General features: G+C 43.8%; 1 protein-coding gene across 1 annotated transcript in view; it reads right to left on the minus strand.

The window, feature by feature from the left end:
• Window positions 1-7,073: 7,073 nt before the first annotated feature.
• The window catches only part of IL17RC (interleukin 17 receptor C), a 41,015-nt gene continuing 27,543 nt past the window's right edge, over window positions 7,074-20,545 (minus strand). Inside the window, exons 11-19 of the mRNA XM_032212275.1 lie at window positions 19,593-19,777; window positions 17,836-17,886; window positions 17,008-17,053; window positions 14,146-14,264; window positions 13,996-14,055; window positions 13,423-13,480; window positions 11,811-11,906; window positions 9,428-9,466; window positions 7,074-8,843 (exon numbers count right to left, since the gene is read on the minus strand). Coding sequence (XP_032068166.1) covers window positions 8,251-8,843; window positions 9,428-9,466; window positions 11,811-11,906; window positions 13,423-13,480; window positions 13,996-14,055; window positions 14,146-14,264; window positions 17,008-17,053; window positions 17,836-17,886; window positions 19,593-19,777 — 1,247 coding nt within the window. The 3' untranslated portion in view covers window positions 7,074-8,250. The remainder of the gene's footprint in view (window positions 8,844-9,427; window positions 9,467-11,810; window positions 11,907-13,422; window positions 13,481-13,995; window positions 14,056-14,145; window positions 14,265-17,007; window positions 17,054-17,835; window positions 17,887-19,592; window positions 19,778-20,545) is intronic.

The following is a 20,545-nucleotide window of genomic DNA, read 5'->3' on the forward strand; positions in this document are numbered from 1 at the left end:
AGCAGCACCTGTCAAGGCGTTCGGTCAGGCTCCTCTGCAGTCGCCAGGGCGAGAGGTCCCTGCCGGAGCGAGATTATATTTCATCCTCCATTAAAAACGTCCGGACACAACAAAATCCTGACACAGTCTTCTCGTTCTGAGCCCAAAATAACCTCGGGGGAGTTCATAATCCGGTCTTTCCCACTATGTTTGCCCTGCAGATTCGTTGAATTAATTAATTTTTTATTATTTAATTCTCTGCCTGTTTGGGAAGATGTAGAGGAAAGAAGGTTGAGTAAAGGCGCATAAACACTGTCGCCAGCAGCCTTTGCTTAAATTAACATCCCATGCATTTGAAAGTAGAATCTGCATTTTGCAGTTGCTGCCCAAATAAACCTTTGCTTGACATGGAGCTGCTGTGCAAACATTAAGTTTGAATATGTAAATATGAATTTGGGCGAATTTAGGCCTAGATTTCAATAGCAGAAAACATCAAGTTTGAATATGTAAATATGAATTTGGGCGAATTTAGGCCTAGATTTCAATAGCAGAAAACATCAAGTTTGAATATGTAAATATGAATTTGGGCGAATTTAGGCCTAGATTTCAATAGCAGAAATATCTTCCTAATTGTAAAAAAAATGGGCAGAGGAGAATCCCATTCAGAGCAGTTACTGAGAAACCTTGGGGGGGGGGGGCTTTTAAAAGGTGAAGGAAGATCAGAAATTGTATCACTCCTAGAGGTAGAATCCTGTGTACATAGGGAAGCTTTGAAAAGTCCTTCAAATTCAGGTCACTTTTCTAGCAGAAGGAATCTGCCTCCCCAGATTGAGAAGGACATGAAACATTTAAAGTCTACTTTGATGACAAACAAAATACAATTATGAAAAACTGCAAGAAATTGCCTTCTATAAAAACACTAACTTGTCTACAAAAGGGGATAAGGCACCTGGTATTCTCCAAATATTTTAGCCTATTACTGTATATACTTGAGTATAAGCCTAGTTTTTCAGCCCACTTTTTGGGCTGAAAAAAGCCGCCTCGGCTTATACTCGAGTCAGTGAAAAATTTGCCCGAAATGGAGGAGAAAAAGGGGTGGGGCCATGCCGCTGGGTGACACTCGTGAATGGCCCAGTGCCCCTGTGAGTTTCCCCTCCCTCTGTGTCAGTTTGCCGCGCAGCGCGCACCGCACCATCCCCCCTCCTCACGTTCTAATGTAATGCAGGGCTGTCTTACGATTCCCCTTCCTCCCCCTCCTGCCGCTCTGCAACGATGTCCCACCTCCTCCTTGTTATGGCAAGCAGCCACATAGCGATGTCCCACCTCCTCTGGTACAGTGATCCAATGATAGGAATCACTGTGCCGTGTGTCATAGGAGGCGGGACATCGCTCCCGCGGCTGCACGGGACATCATCATCACAGCGGGACATCAGCATCATGAGGTGAGTGAAGTATTTCATTGAATACACCGCTAGTTTACTGTTTTTCTTTGAAATAAATATTCAAAAACATTATTGGTATCTATTTTTATTTTTGAAATTTACCAGTAGCTGCTGCATTTCCCACCCTAGGCTTATACTCGAGTCAATAACTTTTCCAGTTTTTTGTGGTAAAATTAGGTGCCTCGGCTTATATTCGGGTCGGCCTATACTCGAGTATATACGGTATCCTCATATCCCCAGGCCATACTGGCTAGGAGTGAAGTGGAAATCATCAAATTGTGTACCTCTCTTTGACTTGTCTCAGTGTTTCTCAGATTAGCAACTTTCAGATGTGTGGACTTCTATTTCATAGGATTCCCCCAATTTGGTCTCCATACGAAACCCTGATTTACCCAATAGTTTTCCAGTTTAATTTTTTTTAATTGATTTATAAAATATTGTAAAATACAAAATACAAAAGTAGATAGAAAAGCAGTAGAGGGAAAGAGAAGCGAGGAAAAATATGAAGAAAGAAAAGAAGCATTGAATTGTGACTCTCTCTGTTACAGTAAAATAAGGCATTAACATCAAATCACAACTTTGCTTTTTCATAATAATACTGTATGAACAAGTCATTTCTGTAAAGATCTATCAATCCACTCGGTAAAACCCACAATCAAAGTTTCATTCTTTCCCACATCAAGCAGGAAGTTCAGAAGGGGTCTCCATGTGGAAATAAAAGTACTTATGTTCTTTTCTTTAATCAAAGTAGTCAATTTTGCCATTTCAGCCAACTCCATCAACTTCTGCAACCATTTGTCCATATAATAAGAATCAAAGTGTCCTTCCATTTTTGTGCATACAATAATTTTCCGAACAGATACACCATTCCCTATTTTTCACTTGGCAATGCAAAGTACAAACTGAGACCTTTTGAAAGACAAAACGTATAAAAAGCAATCAGAAAAAGATTTCTATCATTAAACTGATACAAATTGTCTCCAGTTCATAGCTACATATTCAGTGTGTGTGTATACACCAGTGTGTTTGAAGAGCTCCAACATGAAGTACTGTTCTTTTGGCAGTAGTACAGTAGTACATTTATAAGCATCAGCGAGAGAGAGAGTACTTAAGACATCCAGGTTGAAAAGGGAAGTGTGGGAGGGGACAACCGAGGCTTGTGGTATTTTAAAGACTAACATAATTATTGTGTCAAAAGTGGAACAGAAGGTTCTATCAATTGTATAACAAAGCAAAGATTATAATATTTGCTCATATTTTATCCCACTCAAATCCATTAGAAGATGAACAGAATTATTCTTCTGGAAAGTAGACTGCCCTGCCTTGTTCTGGTATTTGAGTGTAGTAAATAATAAGCTTTTCCCATTAATAAAAAGAGAACACAAGAAATAGGAACATAATCAAACTGACTGGATAGGACCTCTTTTCTTTTAGAGTGTTTCCTTCATCCAAACTGTTGACATGGTAACACTTTGCTTATCAAAGGGTGTTTCTAAGTATTAATTAAAGATTGCATTTCTTTTTAATTCATTGTGATGGTTGTTGGAGTGGTGTACAAACAAGGGCAATAAAGGGCTATCATAGGATGAAAGGAATTTGTCAATATTTTAAAAATATAGTAAACAATTGAAGAAAAAGACAATGAAAAGAGAAACATTTCAAAGCAGATATTCAGCAACCACCCAGGTTTTAAACAGTGTAGAATACCGGTATTTTGCTCTGTCTTTTCATTATAGGGATTAAAAGCAAATTCAGTAAAATAATGGGAAGATCAATGGAGGCTCACTGGGAAAATTCAGATGGTAGGCAGGGCAATGGAATATGCCTTATTATGACAGGGATGGCAGTGGCCAATAGGAATCAGCAGGAATGTATTTTCCTTAGTTTCCTTAGCCATTTGAAAATGTATGGACTACAATTTCCAGAATTCCCTAGTCATGACTGGATGGAGAATTCTAGGAGCTGAAGTCCACACATTTCCCAGTAGTGCTAAGGTTGAGAAACACTGCCTTAGTCTCTATATGCAAAGCAGCTGGGCCCTTTGGCTGTATTTTTTGGGAGGATTTAAATTTTCCCAAATTGCTTCCAACCTGATACCTCTTGTCTATCCCTGTAATAACAGACAGAGATGATAGACAAGATACAAGAGCTACAGAACTGAGTCAAGCCAGCTTGAAAGGGCTCAATTTATGACTGGTTGCTTAGTGACAGTTCAGAGGACAGTTACAAAAGACCCTGAAAAAAGTATTTAGGAGCCAGGTTCAAAGTTCTGATAGCTGCCTCCTCTTAGTCATGTGACTGCATTTTTGGGCACTTGGCATCCAACCCGCATTTAAGGCCATTTGCAGTGTCCTGCAGTCATGGGATCACAATTTATGACATTTTTTGTCAGAAACGAGCATTTACTTGGCAAAAAACTTTCCACGGCGCACAATTAACATGTTTGCTTTATGGGTGCAGTTTTTTCTTAACAATCACTGCAAAAATATTCATAAAATTGGACATAGTCATGTAATGACCCCAACACAACAACTGAATGAAAACCTGCTGGTCACCTTCTACCGCTGCCCCAAGAGACTATTTTAACATACTGTGCCTGTGTATGGTTTGTTAATTGCACAGTGGCAGATAGAACAGTGCTCCAGAGGGTTAATGTCATTGCCCAGAGGATCATTGGTTGCCTTCTCCCCTCTTTGGAAGAGCTTTGTAACTCCCATTGCCTTAAGAAAGTTCAAAACATTCTTAAAGATCCATCTCATCCTGGGCACCCTTTTTTTTTAAACTATTACCATCTGGCAGACGGTACAGGATAATAAAAACAAGTACAAATAGGCTGAAAAACAGCTTCTACCCCAGGGCAGTAACCATATTGAATTCTACGGTATAGTGCAATATTAATGCAATATCGGGTTTTCACTTATATAGCATGTGAAAGATGTGTTTGTGTTTTTATTTTTATAGTTATAGTGTACACTGAAGATGGCATTTAATTTCATTGTATAATGTGCAATGACAATAAAGTAAACTAAACTAACTAAACATACAAGCATAATTGTGGACTTAATTATGATCAAAGACTACATGTAGATGTCCTTACAAAGGAGGATATGTTTTCTCTCTTTGACCCAAACCTGCCCCAAAACCCTTCTGAGCATAAAAATTACAGGAAAAAAATAAATAAATACAGAGGAATTAGGGTTAATCCCTTCAGAGTGTAGCAGGAACATTGATCTGCCTATGTTAGAGTGTCAAAAATGGTAAAAAGATGATAGCCACAACTGTGTCATCAAAGCCCTGCCCACTTTTTCCACAACACATATAAAAACGGGTGTAGCTTCAATATCTTAATATTTTTTAAATAGCCCCCCTCTCCCAGATGTCCCCAGGGATGGGCTTCAAAAATTTTAGCAAGGGGTTGTCTGCCCGGTTGCTGGGTGGGCGTGGCTATGGTGGGCGTGGCCCAGTGGGCCTCTTGCACATGGTGGGGGGCGGGCGTTTTTGCCCTCTCCGGGCTCTGGATGCTTTCTTCAAGTCTCCAGGAGGGTGAAAATGGCCTCCCCTGGCTCAGGAGGCCCTATGGAGACCAGAAATGGGCCCGTTTCTGGCCTTCCCGAACTTCTAATAGGCCTGTTGTTCGCCCTCCCCGAGCCTCCGCGCAGGCCCTGCACTTACCTGCATCCAAAATGGGTCGCATGGGGATGGGAGGGGTGGGCAGGGCCAGCCAGGAGTGGGATTTGGGGGTTCTCCAAACTGCACAGAATCTTAGCTAGAGGTTCTCCCGAATCCCTGCGAACCCCCAGCAGCCCACTCTGGATCATTCCCTGAAAACAGGCTGCAATCATTCCAAACATCCAGAGAGCCATATGTCTCCAATCCTGGTAACATTCTGAAAGGTATCAAAAATCTGGGTATTTTCCCAGACTTTGGGCTAGGGCACAATGCGAAGCCTGTAGCGTTTTGTTCGGTTTTATCATTTTTCTTTTTCTTGTTCCTGTTTTTATAGAACATGAAGTGCCTGGAGTCTTTGGGAATAAGGCATTCTTCCAATGTATGCAAAAGAAATAACGAAATGTTCATTTTGTTCAATCTGATAATAAAACAGTTCAGCCCAACACTTCACTCTGGGGAAGTCCATTGGTCTTACAGTTTGTTGTTCATGTTTCCAGAGAATAAGGAAACTAAAATAAGTCATCTCCGCCTGAGTTTTATAATGATTTTATTTTAAAATAAATAAATAAATGAAAGAGCACTTGGCATGTCCTAAAAACAAACTCTGACTCAAGCAAATAGAACTTCTTTTCAGCTATGCGTTTGGGTCCCAGAAATGCTCCAGAGGCATTCTCAAAAAATAAGAAGGGGAAATTTGGTTTGAAAAGAGTTCCCAGAAGAAAAAGTCTAGGATTAAGAGGAGAAGTCTATAGAACACCCCAGAAAGCTACAAAGACAATGGCAAGTGTACCAATTTGTTTTCTCATAAATGAATGTTTTGTGACTATCCACACCCATTTCTCTTGCCATTTTATGAGAGTATCTATGACATGTATAAGTTACTCTTTGACAATTTATGTACTGTATTTTTCAGAATATAAGACACACCTTTTTCCCTTAAAAAAGAGGGTGAAAATCTGGGTGCGTCTTATACACGGAATACAGCATTTTTGGCCTCCGGAAACAACACATCTTTGCAAAAATGGCTTTTAGGAGGCTTCTAGAGTGCTCCTGGGGGCTATGGAGGGCAGAAATAAGCAAAAAATGGGCCTTTTTTGTTTGTTTTTGCCCCCCCCCAGCCCCTGGGAGCACTCTAGAAGCCTCCTAAAGGCAATGCATGCCCCTTTTTGACAAAAAGTGGGCCTGTTTTTGTGAAAAAGGGGCTGTTTTTGGGAGGACTGCAGAGTGCAAAATTTTTTTAATTTGCCTCTTCAAAATCTAGGTGCGTCTTATACTCTGAAAAATATGGTATTTAGTATTGATTATTCTTATTTGCCAGATGTTTCTTCTGAGAGGACTACAGTATTGTTCAATCGTCTGCATCTGCAGGAATTCGGCTCTAGATGGCAGTATTATTAATATGTTTCATAGGGTCAGTTGTTGTAAAAGGCAATAGAAGAAAGTACAGATAGTCCTGGATATACGACCACAATTGAAGCAAAAAATTCTGTGGCTAAGCGAAACAGTTGTTAGCTGAGTTATGCCCCATTTTATGATTTTTCTTGCCACAATTGTTAAGTGAATCACTAGAGATGTTAAGTTACATGGTTGTGAATCTGGCTGCCCCATTGATTTTGCTTGTCAGAAGGTCACAAATGGTGATTACATGCAACCGTCATAAATACGAGAGTTGCCAAGCACCCGAGTTTTGATCATTTGACTACAAAGATGCTGCAATGATTGTAAGTGTGAAAAACAGACAAAAGTCATTTTTTTCAGTGCTGTTGTAACTTCGAACAGTCACTAAATGAATGTCTGTAAGTCAAGGGTTACCTGTAGAACATCTTCTGTCAAAGAAACAGAGGATCAATATACCTGTGTCCATTCTTCCTCTTCACCCAAAAGTCTCCTTAAATGAGCAAAATAGTTAATTTGAATTATGAAGCCAGAAAGCAGGGAATTCTCAGCGCTAGTGTGCCTCTGGAACTTGCTTTCCTTTCTCCCTCTTCAAGGAAACTTTGTTTTTGGTTTGTTTTATTCCATTTCTATAGCCACACAACTCAGCCAAGTGATTCTGGGTGGCTAAAACAATTCAAACAATTGAAAAGACTTTAAAACAATAAAAAAACATCCACAAAATAAATAAAAGAAAACTTTTCTCACACACACCAAGTGTCTAGTCTGTCCCCTCCAACCAAAGACAAAGTGGCCGGTACAGTGGAGGTACGGGACCCACGCACTGGGCAGGGAAGGAGCTGACTTGGAGCAAATCACTCTCAATGACTCATCATCTCTAAACTCTTCCCTGATACATCCCAAATTGTCCTTATGGAAAGTTTTGTGTCAGGATGAGGGAAACACCACTTCCACAGATGATTCTAGGCCACCTCAGCAGAGGTCTGTGGCAGAGGTCTCTCTAAAACATTTAGTAATGCAGACATTATGGCAAGCAGGATGTGAGGATGAGATCCTGATAAAAGGCGGAGATTGTGTCCAAAGCCCTTTTCATTTTTAAATAAAAGCTGTGCAAACCATCTGAAGGAACCTTCTGGAAACCAGCAACCACATCCTTCCAAACTTGCTGAGGTAGCCGTATCAGTCCAAAGTTCAGTGTCACCATTGTGAGATGTTTTCCTAACCGTCGGAGATATAAGTGCATACCCTGAAGACACTTCCATCAAAACCAAGCCATGGGGAGACTTCACAAGACAAGCTCTGAGAAGCTAATTTCATGAAATGCTCTGCACCACAGTGATTTGAGTATTTCTAGCTTTTATCATTATTGCATTTTGCTGGCCAAGCAGTTGCCTCAAGGGAGCACCAAAGCAAAGCATGAAGGTGAGAGATCCTCCATTCTGGATCTACGGATGGTCTCCCTTCATATATTGGCTAGTTACCATTCAGTAATACGATGACAAGCTCCTTACCTCCGCTTAAACAGGTACCTCTCACTTGAACCGCTATGCAAAACAAGTTCCCATCCATGATTGAGTCTTGTTACACCATCACAGGCCTCTTTCCAAATTACAGGAACAGACTGGCCACTCTGACTTGTTGGAAGAACTACACTCAGGTGCACTTTTACCAGCTCACTTCTGAAAGTCTGATTCCTCAAGGATGGTGATAGAATGCATTTACTCTGCTTATCCTCTTGATGAGAAAGCAGCAATTACAGGTTCCACTAGGTGGGGTACTTTTGCTGGCATTCATGCACTGCCTGTTCCAGGCTCTTGTGGATGCACTCTGCCTGTCTCCTGAAGCTGTTCTTCTGCTTGTGTCCTACCCTGGGGCCAGCCAAGGCCAGCAGGAAGCTAAAGAGCTGAGAGGGCAGAGGATAGACAGGCACTGAACGGAAGAGGTCAGGGATCTCATTGACTGGAAGAAGCTCCTCAAAGCAGCCGACAATGTATCTGGCCCTGGCCTCACCAGCCAAGAAATCAGGCAGGACGCAGTTGAGGGAAGCCAAGAAAGTGCTGTCTGGTTTGAAGGTGGACCGAGGGAAGTTCTGTTTCCAGCCCAGCCATTCTGCACAACTGGCCACGGCATCATGGGAAAACAGCAGCACAATAACTCCGCCTTCTTGAAGGACCAAGCGTCGCTGTGCATGGAACCACTGCATAGGCCCCAGAGATCCCAGCTCCCCACGGCTCCACAACTCCAAGGATACAGAGACTTTCAACTGAGTCAGGGCATCTGCCAGGATGCCCACCACACGCTCATAGCCTTCGTGATCTGGAGAGTAGAGAATGAGGACCTGTTGTCCCTCAAGCATTCCTGCAGTGAGAAAGAAAGAGAGAGAGGGAGGGAGGGAGGGAGGGAGGGAGGGAGAGAGAGAGAGAGGGAGAGGGAGAGAGAGAGGGAGAGATGTTCCATAAACAATAACAAGTTTTCCTACCCCACATCTCTCTTCTTTGCAAGTGGTTCACAAGTGGCTCTCTCAGGTTTAGATGCATCACTGCAAATTCTATATGCTGAAGATCAGATTTTTCATCTTCTCTGAAATAGTATAGGGCCGTGATGGCGAACCTATGGCCTATAGAGATGGCACACAGAGCTCCCTCTGTGGACACATTGCACTGTCGCCAGCTGCTCTTCCAGGTTCCATTGCACGAATGCGCACCAGACAGCTTTTAATCTTTCCTATAATATGTCATTTTCCCAGGGGAGGGGTGGGTGGTAACTTCCTACAGTTCCACCACAGTAAATTCCATTTCTGGATAGAAATGAAAGGCTGAGAAAAGATACAGAACAATCAGGGGAGTGGGGGTTCAAGAGCGTGATGACAGGAGATTTCCTCAAAGAAGAATTATTGGCATAGTTTATCTTCCAAATGCCACAAGAGCCTCTGTTGCCTTTACCTCTGGAACGGTAATCTTCTTTCAGGATCTTGAACCAGCCTGTAAACAGAAAAAAACATTAATGGGGTGGTGGAAGTCCACTAGCTACCAGGTCGAGTGTGTCCGGTGGATGAATTCTGAGTTGGAATAATGAAGTGTGACTTCTGTAGCAAATGGACAAATTCACACACACCGAGGCTTGGCAGGGCAGATCCTTCCCTTCTTCTCTTTCAACCGGACAACAAATAAACATATCCCAAGGGTGGGTCTGAGTAAATGGATGGGAAAAGCCAACATGACTTCAAATGCAAATGCACAGATGGGGGATTATCCATAGCTCCTCTACCATATTGAACTTAAATTTGAATGAGTTGAGTGAGCATGAAAGAATAATTACATAGTAATGAAGTTTGTGAACGCCATTCAGAGCAGAGATTAAAGGCTAAAGAGGACAAAGTCTCTGGTCTTATGTGATTTTCTTTTCTTGTGGGAATCTGCTCCACCAGTGTAGGTTGTTAAAACCTACCCCTCTCCTAGAAAAATGAAATATCCTGGGAAATATTGAAAAAAACAGAATATTATATTTCCTTGGATAAGAAATGGAGAAACATGTTTTTAGGCAGGAAGCACCCTCACTCTTAATAGCCCCCACCCTTTGTCAATGGGCCACTAAAAAAGCCTGGACCAGTCTATTCTACATAACAAAGATTCCCCTTTCAGTTCCAGGGTGATGGGATTAAGGCCTGATTGTATTAGCCCTTTACCCATCTCACCACAGGGCACCTGGGAAGAAGCAACGCTCAACCAAATGTGGACTCCCAGACTATAGAGTTGCCCCTGCATGGCCTCCATGGGAGTCTGACAACCAATCAGAATACAAGATCAAGATCAAAGGCCAGAGAGGACATAAAGCCAGGGACTTTCAGCATCCCTGTCTTGTCTTTTCTTCTCCACCCAACATCTGAAAGCATGTGATCACCTTTTCCCCCAGGACCTCAAACCATGTGATCCAATCCACCATTAAACCATCTTTCCAAGCAGTCATCATGTTTCCAGTGTCTTTTTCCCCACTTGGAACTGAACCCAGAAGGACATTTCTTCCAACACCAGAACAAAACTAAGAGATGTTCTTTCTCTTCTGCCTTAATATTCTTTGCGGGGGCAAAGGTGGAAGGGTGATATGAAAAGAAACAGAACACCTGGGGATAAACCAAGGGGAAAGAACATGTGGAAGAAAGAAATGTTGCTGGAATAAATGAGTGAGATGGAGACTGTTAGCATGCCCAATCAAAATATCAGAACCCATAAAGCACATTTTTGATGCCTTCAAGTCATTGTGGACCCCTGGCGGATGCCTGGACAAGTCCCTGCAGTTTTCTCAGCCAGATTTCAGAAGTGGTTTGCCCTTGCCGCTTTCTTTCTAGGGGTTTCTAGAGAGGGGGACTGGCCCAAGGTCATCCAGCTGACTCTGTGGCTAAGGTTGAGACTAGAACTCACCATCTCCTGGTTTCTAGCCTGATGCCTTAACCACTACACCAAACTGGCTCTCTATATATTTACCCAATTAAAAATTAAAATTGATGCATATGCAGCCGGTACTACTTCTCACGGTTGCTTGATGGGATTTGAGTAGCGTTATTTTTCAACACAGGCTGACAAATAATTTTAATTTCACAGACCCCTGAGAAAGTCACACTGTGCTTTCTAGGACAGTGATGGGGAACCTTTTCGGCACCAAGTGCCCAAACCAGAATGTGCATGTGCACACCTGTGCACATGCCCCAGAAACCCGGAGACCAGTTGGCCAGTGCGCATGCCTGTGCTGGCCAGCTGGTCTTCGTATGTGCCAGATCCCCAGAAACTCGAAGATGACCTGTCCAGCTGGTCTTTGCACATGACGGAGTGCTGGAAACCCAAAGACCAGGTGGCCAGTGAGCAGCTGGTCTTCGGATGTCCGGGGCTGCGACACGTGCAAAGATCAGCCGGCCAGCATGCATGCATGTGCTGGAAACCAGAACAGCAGCTGGTGACGGTGGATGTGCCCACAGAGAAGGCTCTGCATTCCCCCTCTGGCATGCATGCCATAGATTCGCCATCACAGTTCTAGGATCTTTGAACCAAAGCAAATCTTTGCGCTTGGCTTAATTGCCAAATAGCAGGCAGTGCAATTGCTTGGGCTGAAACACAACACATGCCAGAGAGTAGGAAAACATTAATGGGAGTACAGTACAGTGCAAAGTCCTAAGTTAAGGAAGGCAAATGAATTGGACATGTGGCAGGATTGATAGCCAAGGCTAGGATGAAAGGGGTCATGAAGAGAGCAAGGGGATAAGTAGCCGAGGCAATACTTATGAAATATGGCAGCATAGGGCCAGATTTGGGGTTTGAGAAACAAAAAGGGTACCTTTTACTGCTTCTTTCTTGACCAGGAACATGAGCAGAACAGAGCAGCTACCTAGGAGAGTGACCAACCAGATCAGCACCCAGTAGGTCCTGGGATCTGCATCAAAGTACAGAGAGCAGGAATTCAGTACAGGTGTCCCAGCCCACCTCTTTCTCTTCCTGTCATTTCCTCATTGGCTAAGGCTGAAGGCAAAGTCTTGGGCAGATAGTCCTGGCTTCACTTTAAGGTAGACTTCTTTGGGTGTCCAGGACCTAGGGGGAGTTGCCATCTTTAACTCTTGACGGGGTCTCATTTTTCCCAAAACAATTTTTGGGAGTCTTCTTAGAGGGGTAGCTCCAGTTGGGGGAGAAGTGGCAACTGTGGCTTTTGCACACCTTTATTTTGTGTGTCATTTGGACCCATTCCTGGATCAGGAGGCCCGGCTCATAATCGCTGATTTCTTAGTCACTTCCTGACGGACAACTGCAACACACTCTATATGTGGGGCTATTGTTAGAGATTCCCCCAGAAGTTTCAGCTGGTCCAGAACACAGTTTTGGAAACCATGTACATGCAGTTTAAGATACTCATGTTTCACCCGTGTGGGCTCCCAGTTTCCTTCTAGATGCAATTCAAGGTGCCAGTTTTCACATTTAAAGCCCTGCGTGGCATGGGACAAGGTTGTTTGAGATATCACCTCTCCCCAAGGGAGATTGTCCCACCAAACCAGATAGTGTGAGTGAGTTTCAGGTCTTCTCCATTAAACAGTGTTATTTGATAGGACCTAGGACAGTGATGGCGAACCTTTTTTGGCTCACGTGCCATAAAGGGGGGGGGAGCACGTGGGCGTGCCACAACCATAATGCAACATGTGACACCCCCCCAGTGCACATGCGCATATGAGAGGCGGTCCCCCCATTTTTTGCATGCTCTTTTTGCCCTCCCCAGGCTCCCATAAAGACTCTAGAGCCTGGGGAGGGCGAAAAATGGCTTTTAAAAAGGCTGAACTCAGCTGGCCAGTGTGTGCATATGCGCTGGCCAGCTGACAGGGCAATGCCTCACTTGCCCTGACAAATGGCTCCGTGTGCCACCTGTGGCACGCGTGCCATAGGTTCGCCATCCCGGACCTAAGATGTAGGCCTTCTCAGTAGCAGCATCTGCTCTAGGGAACAGCCTCCCCACAAAATCCAGAGGGCCTCTGCCCTCCTAGCTTTATAGAAAACAGTGGAGGTCTGCCTCTTCCCCCAGGCAGCAGTCAGGATGGGATATGAGCCAGTGGTGGGATTCAATTTTTTTTACTACTGGTTCTGTGGGTGTGGCTTGGTGGGCTTGGTGGGTGTGGCTGGGGAAGGTTACTGCAAAATCCCCATTTCCTCCCGATCAGCTGGGACTCGGGAGGCAGAGAATAGATGGGGCGGGGCCAGTCAGAGGTGGTGTTTACCAGTTCTCCAAACTACTCAAAATTTCCGCTACCGGTTCTCCAAAACTGGTCAGAACCTGCTGAATACCACCTCTGAGTTGAGCCCAGCGTATACCAAGCAATCCAATCATTTTCAATGTCACTGCTAGTCCAATTTTTTTGATGTGGTGGGTTTCTAAGTAGCATTCCTAGTCTCAAACACAAGACACTCACAATGATCCACTGAACATGCCCAGAGTAGAGTAATATTGGTCCCTTCTTCTTGCCATATCTGTAGAAAACAATAAAGAACAACTGTCTAGTCAAAATATTCACCTGTCCACATAAGACAAAGACATAAGGCAAGATTTAGGGGAAGTCTCTTTAATGTTCACCTGGACTAAATACAGAATCTTAGAAGCTACAGGAACACTGTCCAAGTTACCAAAAGAATACTTTAAGAAAATTTCCAAATCTCTCCCTGGCTGGGCTGAGGGGCTATTTATGAGCCAGGGGTCTCCAAATTCGCTAATTTTAAGATGTGTGGACTTCAACTCTCAGAATTCCCTAGCCCCACCATGGCTGGCTGAAGAATTCTGGGAGTGGAGTCCACACTTCTTCCATTTCAGCAAGTGGATTGAAATGACTGCCAATGTGTTGTGTACCTCCCGTTTGATGGAGAATCCATCTGAAGACCTCTATCCGTCCACCAAGGATTCATCAAGTATGTACTTTTTACTGTTCATTTCCTCCTCCTGGACCACAGCACCCCACTACCTTGTCTTCCAGCCTTTGTTTACTACTCACCTGTGTGCACTTCCCTAACTGTATTCTGCTCCTCAAGTCTTCCTCCAATGTTCTTCTTCTCTGCAAAGAAGGAAAGTGGGGGAGAATGAAAGGAGCACTGGATTGCCCACTCACAGAAAGAGGAAGAAAAAGGCTGGAGAAAGGCCTTACTGTATTGAAGACCTTGGCAGTGGAGGCCCAGGTGCCTTGCTCCATAATTTGAACTAAGGAATTCCCCTGGGAATCCTGAATCTCCTGAAACAGTGAGTATTTCTGACTTCTTGTGACATCTAGGAGAAAAGGAAAAGCAGCATAAGCGATTGATCTCAGCCAGCGATCTCATGGATTTAGAGTCCGTTCTTGCATTCAGAGACCTTTTAAATCAGAGTATTCTGGGGAGATTCTATTTTTCCTAAGCATCTTTGGAACCAGGAATGGTAGATTTTGAGAGAGCTTTGCATCCCTCTTTTTGAAATCAAAAGACCACTTCTGTCTCATGTGACAGGCTCATGCATCAAACAAAAACAGTCCTGGAATCAGCCATTTGCTGCAAGCCCTTCACTCTTGCCATCATGCCAGGAAAATACTACCTTTGTGCATAAAATGGCATCAATGCCTCTCAAAGAGCAGACTGTAGGCCAGTGATGGCTAATCTTTCCGGACTGAGTGCCCAAAGCACGTGCATGCCCGAACCCCCCAAATGCAATGCGTGCAGCCCTGTGCATGTGTCGTGCACATGTGCTCCATCCCCCACACATGCACCCCGTCCCCTGTGCCCCACTCCTGCACAGCAGAGACCCCAAAACCAGCTGGCCACCGGGAGGCACATGTGATGCACAGTGGAGCTGAGCTGGGGCAACGGCTTGCATGCCCACAGAGAGGATGCTATGTGCTACCTCTGCCACGTGTGCCATAGGTTGGCCATCATGGCTGTAGGCAAAGGACCCTTCAAATGGCTTTGGGAGACTCGCTTCCTAATTCTCGTCATCTCCATTGGGCTCTTTGAATGGGACAGATCCAGGGGTGGGTTTCAGCCGTATGCACCGGTATGGGCGTACCAGTCTTCTTCCGGAGGTCCTGTACCGGAATGATGCCTCCCCCTGGCCTGCCCCCTTCCCCGCTTGCTCCCCCTGCCTGCCGGTTGCCATCTGCTTGCTTGCCCCACCCACCCACACCATGCTTGCCCCGCCCACCTACTTCCTTTGCCAACCCAGCTGAGGCTCCGAGGCTGCAGGCGGGGAAAGCAATTGAATTGATCAGAGAAGGCAGGACAGAGAGGAATCCAGGAGAAAACTATCACCCAAAAATCTCCCAAAGTTCTTTCTGCAGCATGTGATAGTTTTCTCCTGGATTCCTCTCTGTCCTGCCTTCTCCAATCAACCCAATTGCTTTCCCCAGCATGTGATAGTTTTCTCCTGGATTCCTCCTTGTCCCTTCTCCGATCAACTCAATTGCTTTCCCCAGCATGCAATTTCAGCCCTAAATCCTTCAGCAGTCTATTTTTTGAAGTTTTCCCCCTCTCCCCCCACTTTCCCTTCATCGGAGTCACAATTTTTTTTGTCATCCTGGGCATGGCTTGGTTGTGGGGGAGGGGTGTCATGTGACTGAGTGTGCATGAGTGATGTCAAGTTGGCCATGCCCACCCAGTCACATGACTGCCGAGCCACTCCCACAAAACAGAACCTACAGAATAGGTTCTAAAAAAAATTGAAACCCACCACTGGACAGATCGATTGCTGAAGAGAGAGGAGCAGCAAAGGTAGGGAAAGAGTTGTGTCCAAATTAGAATCTTGGCCAAGAGTAAAGACTCATCCTGACCACAGGCAGGATCACAAAGCCAGTGTTTGAGTCTGCTTTCCCTCTCTCACACCACACCACACCCACCCCATCCATTTCATTTTCCACAATATTTTTCATTGGATTTAATTTCTGAAATCAGCCTCATGACTGATTTTCATAAACTGCTTCTGGAACCATACAACATCTACACAGGTCATGCAATCATTAATGTATAATATATATGGTTCACTGACAAATGTGCGCTAGACAAATGCACGCCGACAAAACCACGCCGATGAAACCGTGCCTGCCATCAACAAACAACATAATGGGGCGCGAAAACAACGTTATAACCCTAACCCTAACCCTAACGCAAACCCAAACCCTAACCCTAACCCTTTATAACGTTGTTTTCGCGTCCCACTATGTTGTTTGTTGATGGCGGGCACGGTTTTGTCAGCGCGGTTTTGTCGGCACGCATTTGTCGGGCGCGCATTTGATGGGTCACAAATATATATTATATAAAATTATATATATATATGCCCAAATATGGGAGGAAGTTTACTGCTTCCATTCTCTGTCTATCGGCTCGTCACAAGAGACCATCCAGACAGAAACCCAATATTTTTACTGTTGCCTTTGTTACATTTGTGTTGTATTTATTTTATCCTTTATTTATTTATCAGCACAAATACAACATATATATATACATATACATATATATACATACATACATACATACATACATACATACATATATATATATACATACACACACACATACATACATACACACATACACACACACACACACACATATATATATATATATACTGTACACTGTACTGTACACACACAGAATATGTAGAAATAAAAGGTATGCAGACAATACAATATATGAGGTAAAATATTAATTTAATATAAAACCATAATAAAATCACCATAATAAGGCACCATAGAGTTGAAATGGTATAGATGATATGATTTGATATCTAAGGAAGCCTACCATCTCATTGCTTCTGGTGTGGCTGAGATCATCCCAGTGTGCCTTGAAATTTTTCTTGGGGGGGGGACATTTTTGAACTTTATGTGTTATTATTTGTTCTGGTGCACCATAGTCGTGCTGTGGGCTTTTGACCATTCCCCACTTAAAGAGCTTTCTGGAACCACTTTTGGAGCTAAAATAAATGTTGCCGAATAAACCAAAGTGCTAATTGTGTGAACAGTCTGGCATGCATCTACATCAGCACTTACCATCCTGCAGGCAGCTTTGGAGGTAGGTACTTCCATTCCTTCTTACCTGTACAAAGAGGGAAAAGTTGGATTGCTGGAATCTGGGGAGATTATCAGAACCACGTTCATGGGCACCACCACTTATCACATAATCACATAAGAGAACCATTTCTAGTTAGTAATAATACGTGTGGCTTTCTTGACCAGATTTGAATCTGGATAGATACTTATAGAAGCGCAATGGGGAAATACATTGGAAGAAAAGTGTCTCAGGATTTAATTTTTCTGTGGAAGTCAACAACAGACTTTTATTTGTAGTTGGATTATACTCTCTCTCTCTCTCTGTCTTATTTGTATAAAATGTGGAGCATGTAATTTTGCAGAGATTTTGCTCCATGCTGGATACAGTCATAAAGCAGACTCTCAAGTGGCGATGGTTATTTTATATGACTTGCTCAGGAAACAGCAGGCATTATACATCTAGACATGTTTTTTTTCAACCTTGGCCATTTTAAAACATGTGGACTTCAACTCCCAGAATTCCCCAGCCCTCCTGCCATCTCTAAATTGCCAAAGTTGAAAACCATGATCTTGATTAAGAGACAGACTGTGGATGAAGGTCAATAAAACCACAACAGCAGCTCCAAGAAGCAAAAGGTCATTGAAGATGCCTTCTTTTTCAGGTCTTTTTTTCCTCTCTCCTGTAAATCAGTCCGAACTCTATTTCAGAGCAATGAGAGAACCTTTTTTTGACTTTTGATGTCTGCTAAAATAATCCAGTCCTGTGGAGGATCCTTGGAAACTGAATGTAAGGTTGCCCATTTAAAAAAAAAAAAACTATGTTCCTACCTGCACACAGAGGTTGGGATGAGGTCGCAGTCTTGGGAACTCCTGTGTTTCCTATGAAAATTGGGGAAATCAATTCTGTTACAAGCAAACCCAATGCAGAAAGGCTGGAAACCAAAATTATGTGTGTGCACTGTATGTCTGCACGCTCTGCTCATCTGCAAAGCACGGCTTTCACCTGACTGCAAGCAGCTACACCAATCTCACCAATTAATGTCAACATTACATAGAAGTAATGAAATTCAGTTGGAATACTTTAATGAATGAAGGTGAATATACATGTCCCAGGATAATGTTGCAGGATCCAATCTGGGTCGGTACCGGGAGCAGCCGTTTTGTCTTCCGAGCTTTCGGATTTGTGCTGGAGCCCATCATCAGGAAACTTCTCTCTAACCTTCAAGTTCCCTGAAGATGGGCTCCAGAGCCGAGGTGGCGCAGTGGTTAGGGTGCAGTACTGCAGGCCACTTCAGCTGACTGTTATCTGCAGTTCAGCGGTTCTAATCTCACCGGCTCAAGGTTGACTCAGCCTTCCATCCTTCCGAGGTGGGTGAAATGAGGACCCAGACTGTGGGGGCGATATGCTGACTCTGTAAACCGCTTAGAGAGGGCTGAAAGCCCTATGAAGCAGTATATAAGTCTAACTGCTATTGCTATTGCTATTGCTATGAAACAGAGGTGGTATTAAGCCAGTCCTCTCCGGTTTAGGTGAACCGGTAGCGGCAGCTGCAAGAGGCTCCATCCACCCACCCCAACATAATGTGTGACCTTCTGCGCATGCACAGAAGGCAGTGCGCATGTGCAGAAGGTGGCACGTGTGCTCACATTTACAAACCAGTAGGGAAGATAAGTGAATCCCACCACTGGTCTGAAAGCTCGGAAGACAAAACCTCTGGTTCTGGTGACTGACCCAGATTGGATCCTAAATTAATTAAATCAAATTGATGTATTTGGAACAGAGCCAGCATGGTGTAGTGGTTAAGGTGAGGCCTAGAAATCAGGAGACTGAGTTTTAGTTCTGATGTGGACAGAAAGCCAGCTGGGAGACTTTGGGTTCTCTGTATGTTCAACCTACCTCACAAGGTTGTTGTTGTGGGGAAAAATAGGAGGCAGGAGTATTAAGTTCACTGGATTGAGTTGATCAAAAATGTATCTTAAAAAGTGCGGGGAGGGAAATCTAATAATAATAATTACAACAACAACACTCCATATATTTAACCATGACTATTTTCATTGTTTCCATCACAAAAAATATAGTTATGTATTTTGGAGAGAGTGTATATGTGTGCACTAAAATTTATTAATGGCACACACTCTTGGAGATGGCATCTCTTTACAACTATGAGTCTTTTGACCACCTCTTCCATCTCCTAAAGGTCTTCTGGAGAAATGAAGATGTCAGATGCATCATTTCTCAGCAGGGTCCTCAGACTTTCAAAAGAGGAAGGAAAGGAGGGAAGGAGGGAAGGAAGGAAGGAAGGAAGGAAGGAAGGAAGGAAGGAAGGAAGGAGGGGAAAACTCCTGTTTAGTGCAAAAATGGGAGAAAGAACAAAAAAGAAACAAGAAGGAAAAAAAGAGAGAAATTGGGGAGGGAAGAAAGAAAAGGTTGCAACAATCAGATTTATGTTTTGTAATTCCTGGTGGAATTTTTTTACCAGAATTCCTTTAACCTGGCAATGGCAGCATACTGACACGAGACTCAGCTTATTCTTCATCTCCTGATTGTCATTTCTCTTCCCCATTTTTTTGCATTCTCTACTTACATCTGGAATGAGGACCAGATGCAGATGGGGATGCAGAGGTTGGCAGGCAAGATCTTCCATCTGCCAGCAGGGAACCAGCTCTCCTTGAAGGTCACACTGAGCAGAAACCAAGCAGCTCAAACTCCCACCAGTAGCGTTAACTTCCAAGAGGCTGTTTGTCCAGGCCGCGGCCAAAGCTGTTGGGTCTGAAATGAAAGGTTGCACTTCTATCAATGTCTGTAGGGATTCTCAGCCATCCAGGTCTGAGATGCTTTTTCAGGAGGCAACTGGACTTTCTTGCTTTTCTCTTTGAAAAAACTTAGTTTTTTCATTTCTCATCCAAGAAGCTTCTTCAGCTCTGACTGAATGGTGGGGAATGGAAGGATTTATATTCCTTGCAGACAGCTCATCATTTGCATCCAGAGGTGGGCTGCAGCCAGTTTGCACCGGTTCAGGCGAATCGATTGTTAAGTTTTTTACCAGTTCGGAGAGCAGCATTACTTTAAGAACCTCCAACATGCAAACTGTGGTTACTCATCCTAAAATAAATCCTCTTTACCTGGAGCTTCAAAATTTGCTGTTTGCTGGGGAGGTGCATAGCTAAAAGTCAGCCTACATTTAGTGTACATCTGACTTTGGGGAATATTTCTTCATAACCAAGCAAAAGTGTATTTTCTCTGCAGTTCACACCCCTTGCTCGCTGGATATGGATGTCACAAAGCAAAACCCACATTTTGTAATTAACCCCCAAGCCCCGTTTTGACTGGCAGAGTGCTGCAGGAGGTTGAGTGCTGTCATGCCCCCCCCAGTCATGGCCACCCCCAGCCAGGCTACCCAGCCACACCCACCCAGCCAGTCATTAGGGCAGAGAACCGGTTGTTAAATTATTTGAAGCCCACCACTGTTTGCATCCTTTTTGAGGGTCGTTGAAGCTCATGAAGATTTATCTGTGTCCTTAAGGTCATCTGACTAGT

The sequence above is a fragment of the Thamnophis elegans genome, chromosome 2 (genome assembly GCF_009769535.1).
Source record: "Thamnophis elegans isolate rThaEle1 chromosome 2, rThaEle1.pri, whole genome shotgun sequence".
In the NCBI taxonomy this organism is placed as follows: domain Eukaryota; kingdom Metazoa; phylum Chordata; class Lepidosauria; order Squamata; family Colubridae; genus Thamnophis; species Thamnophis elegans.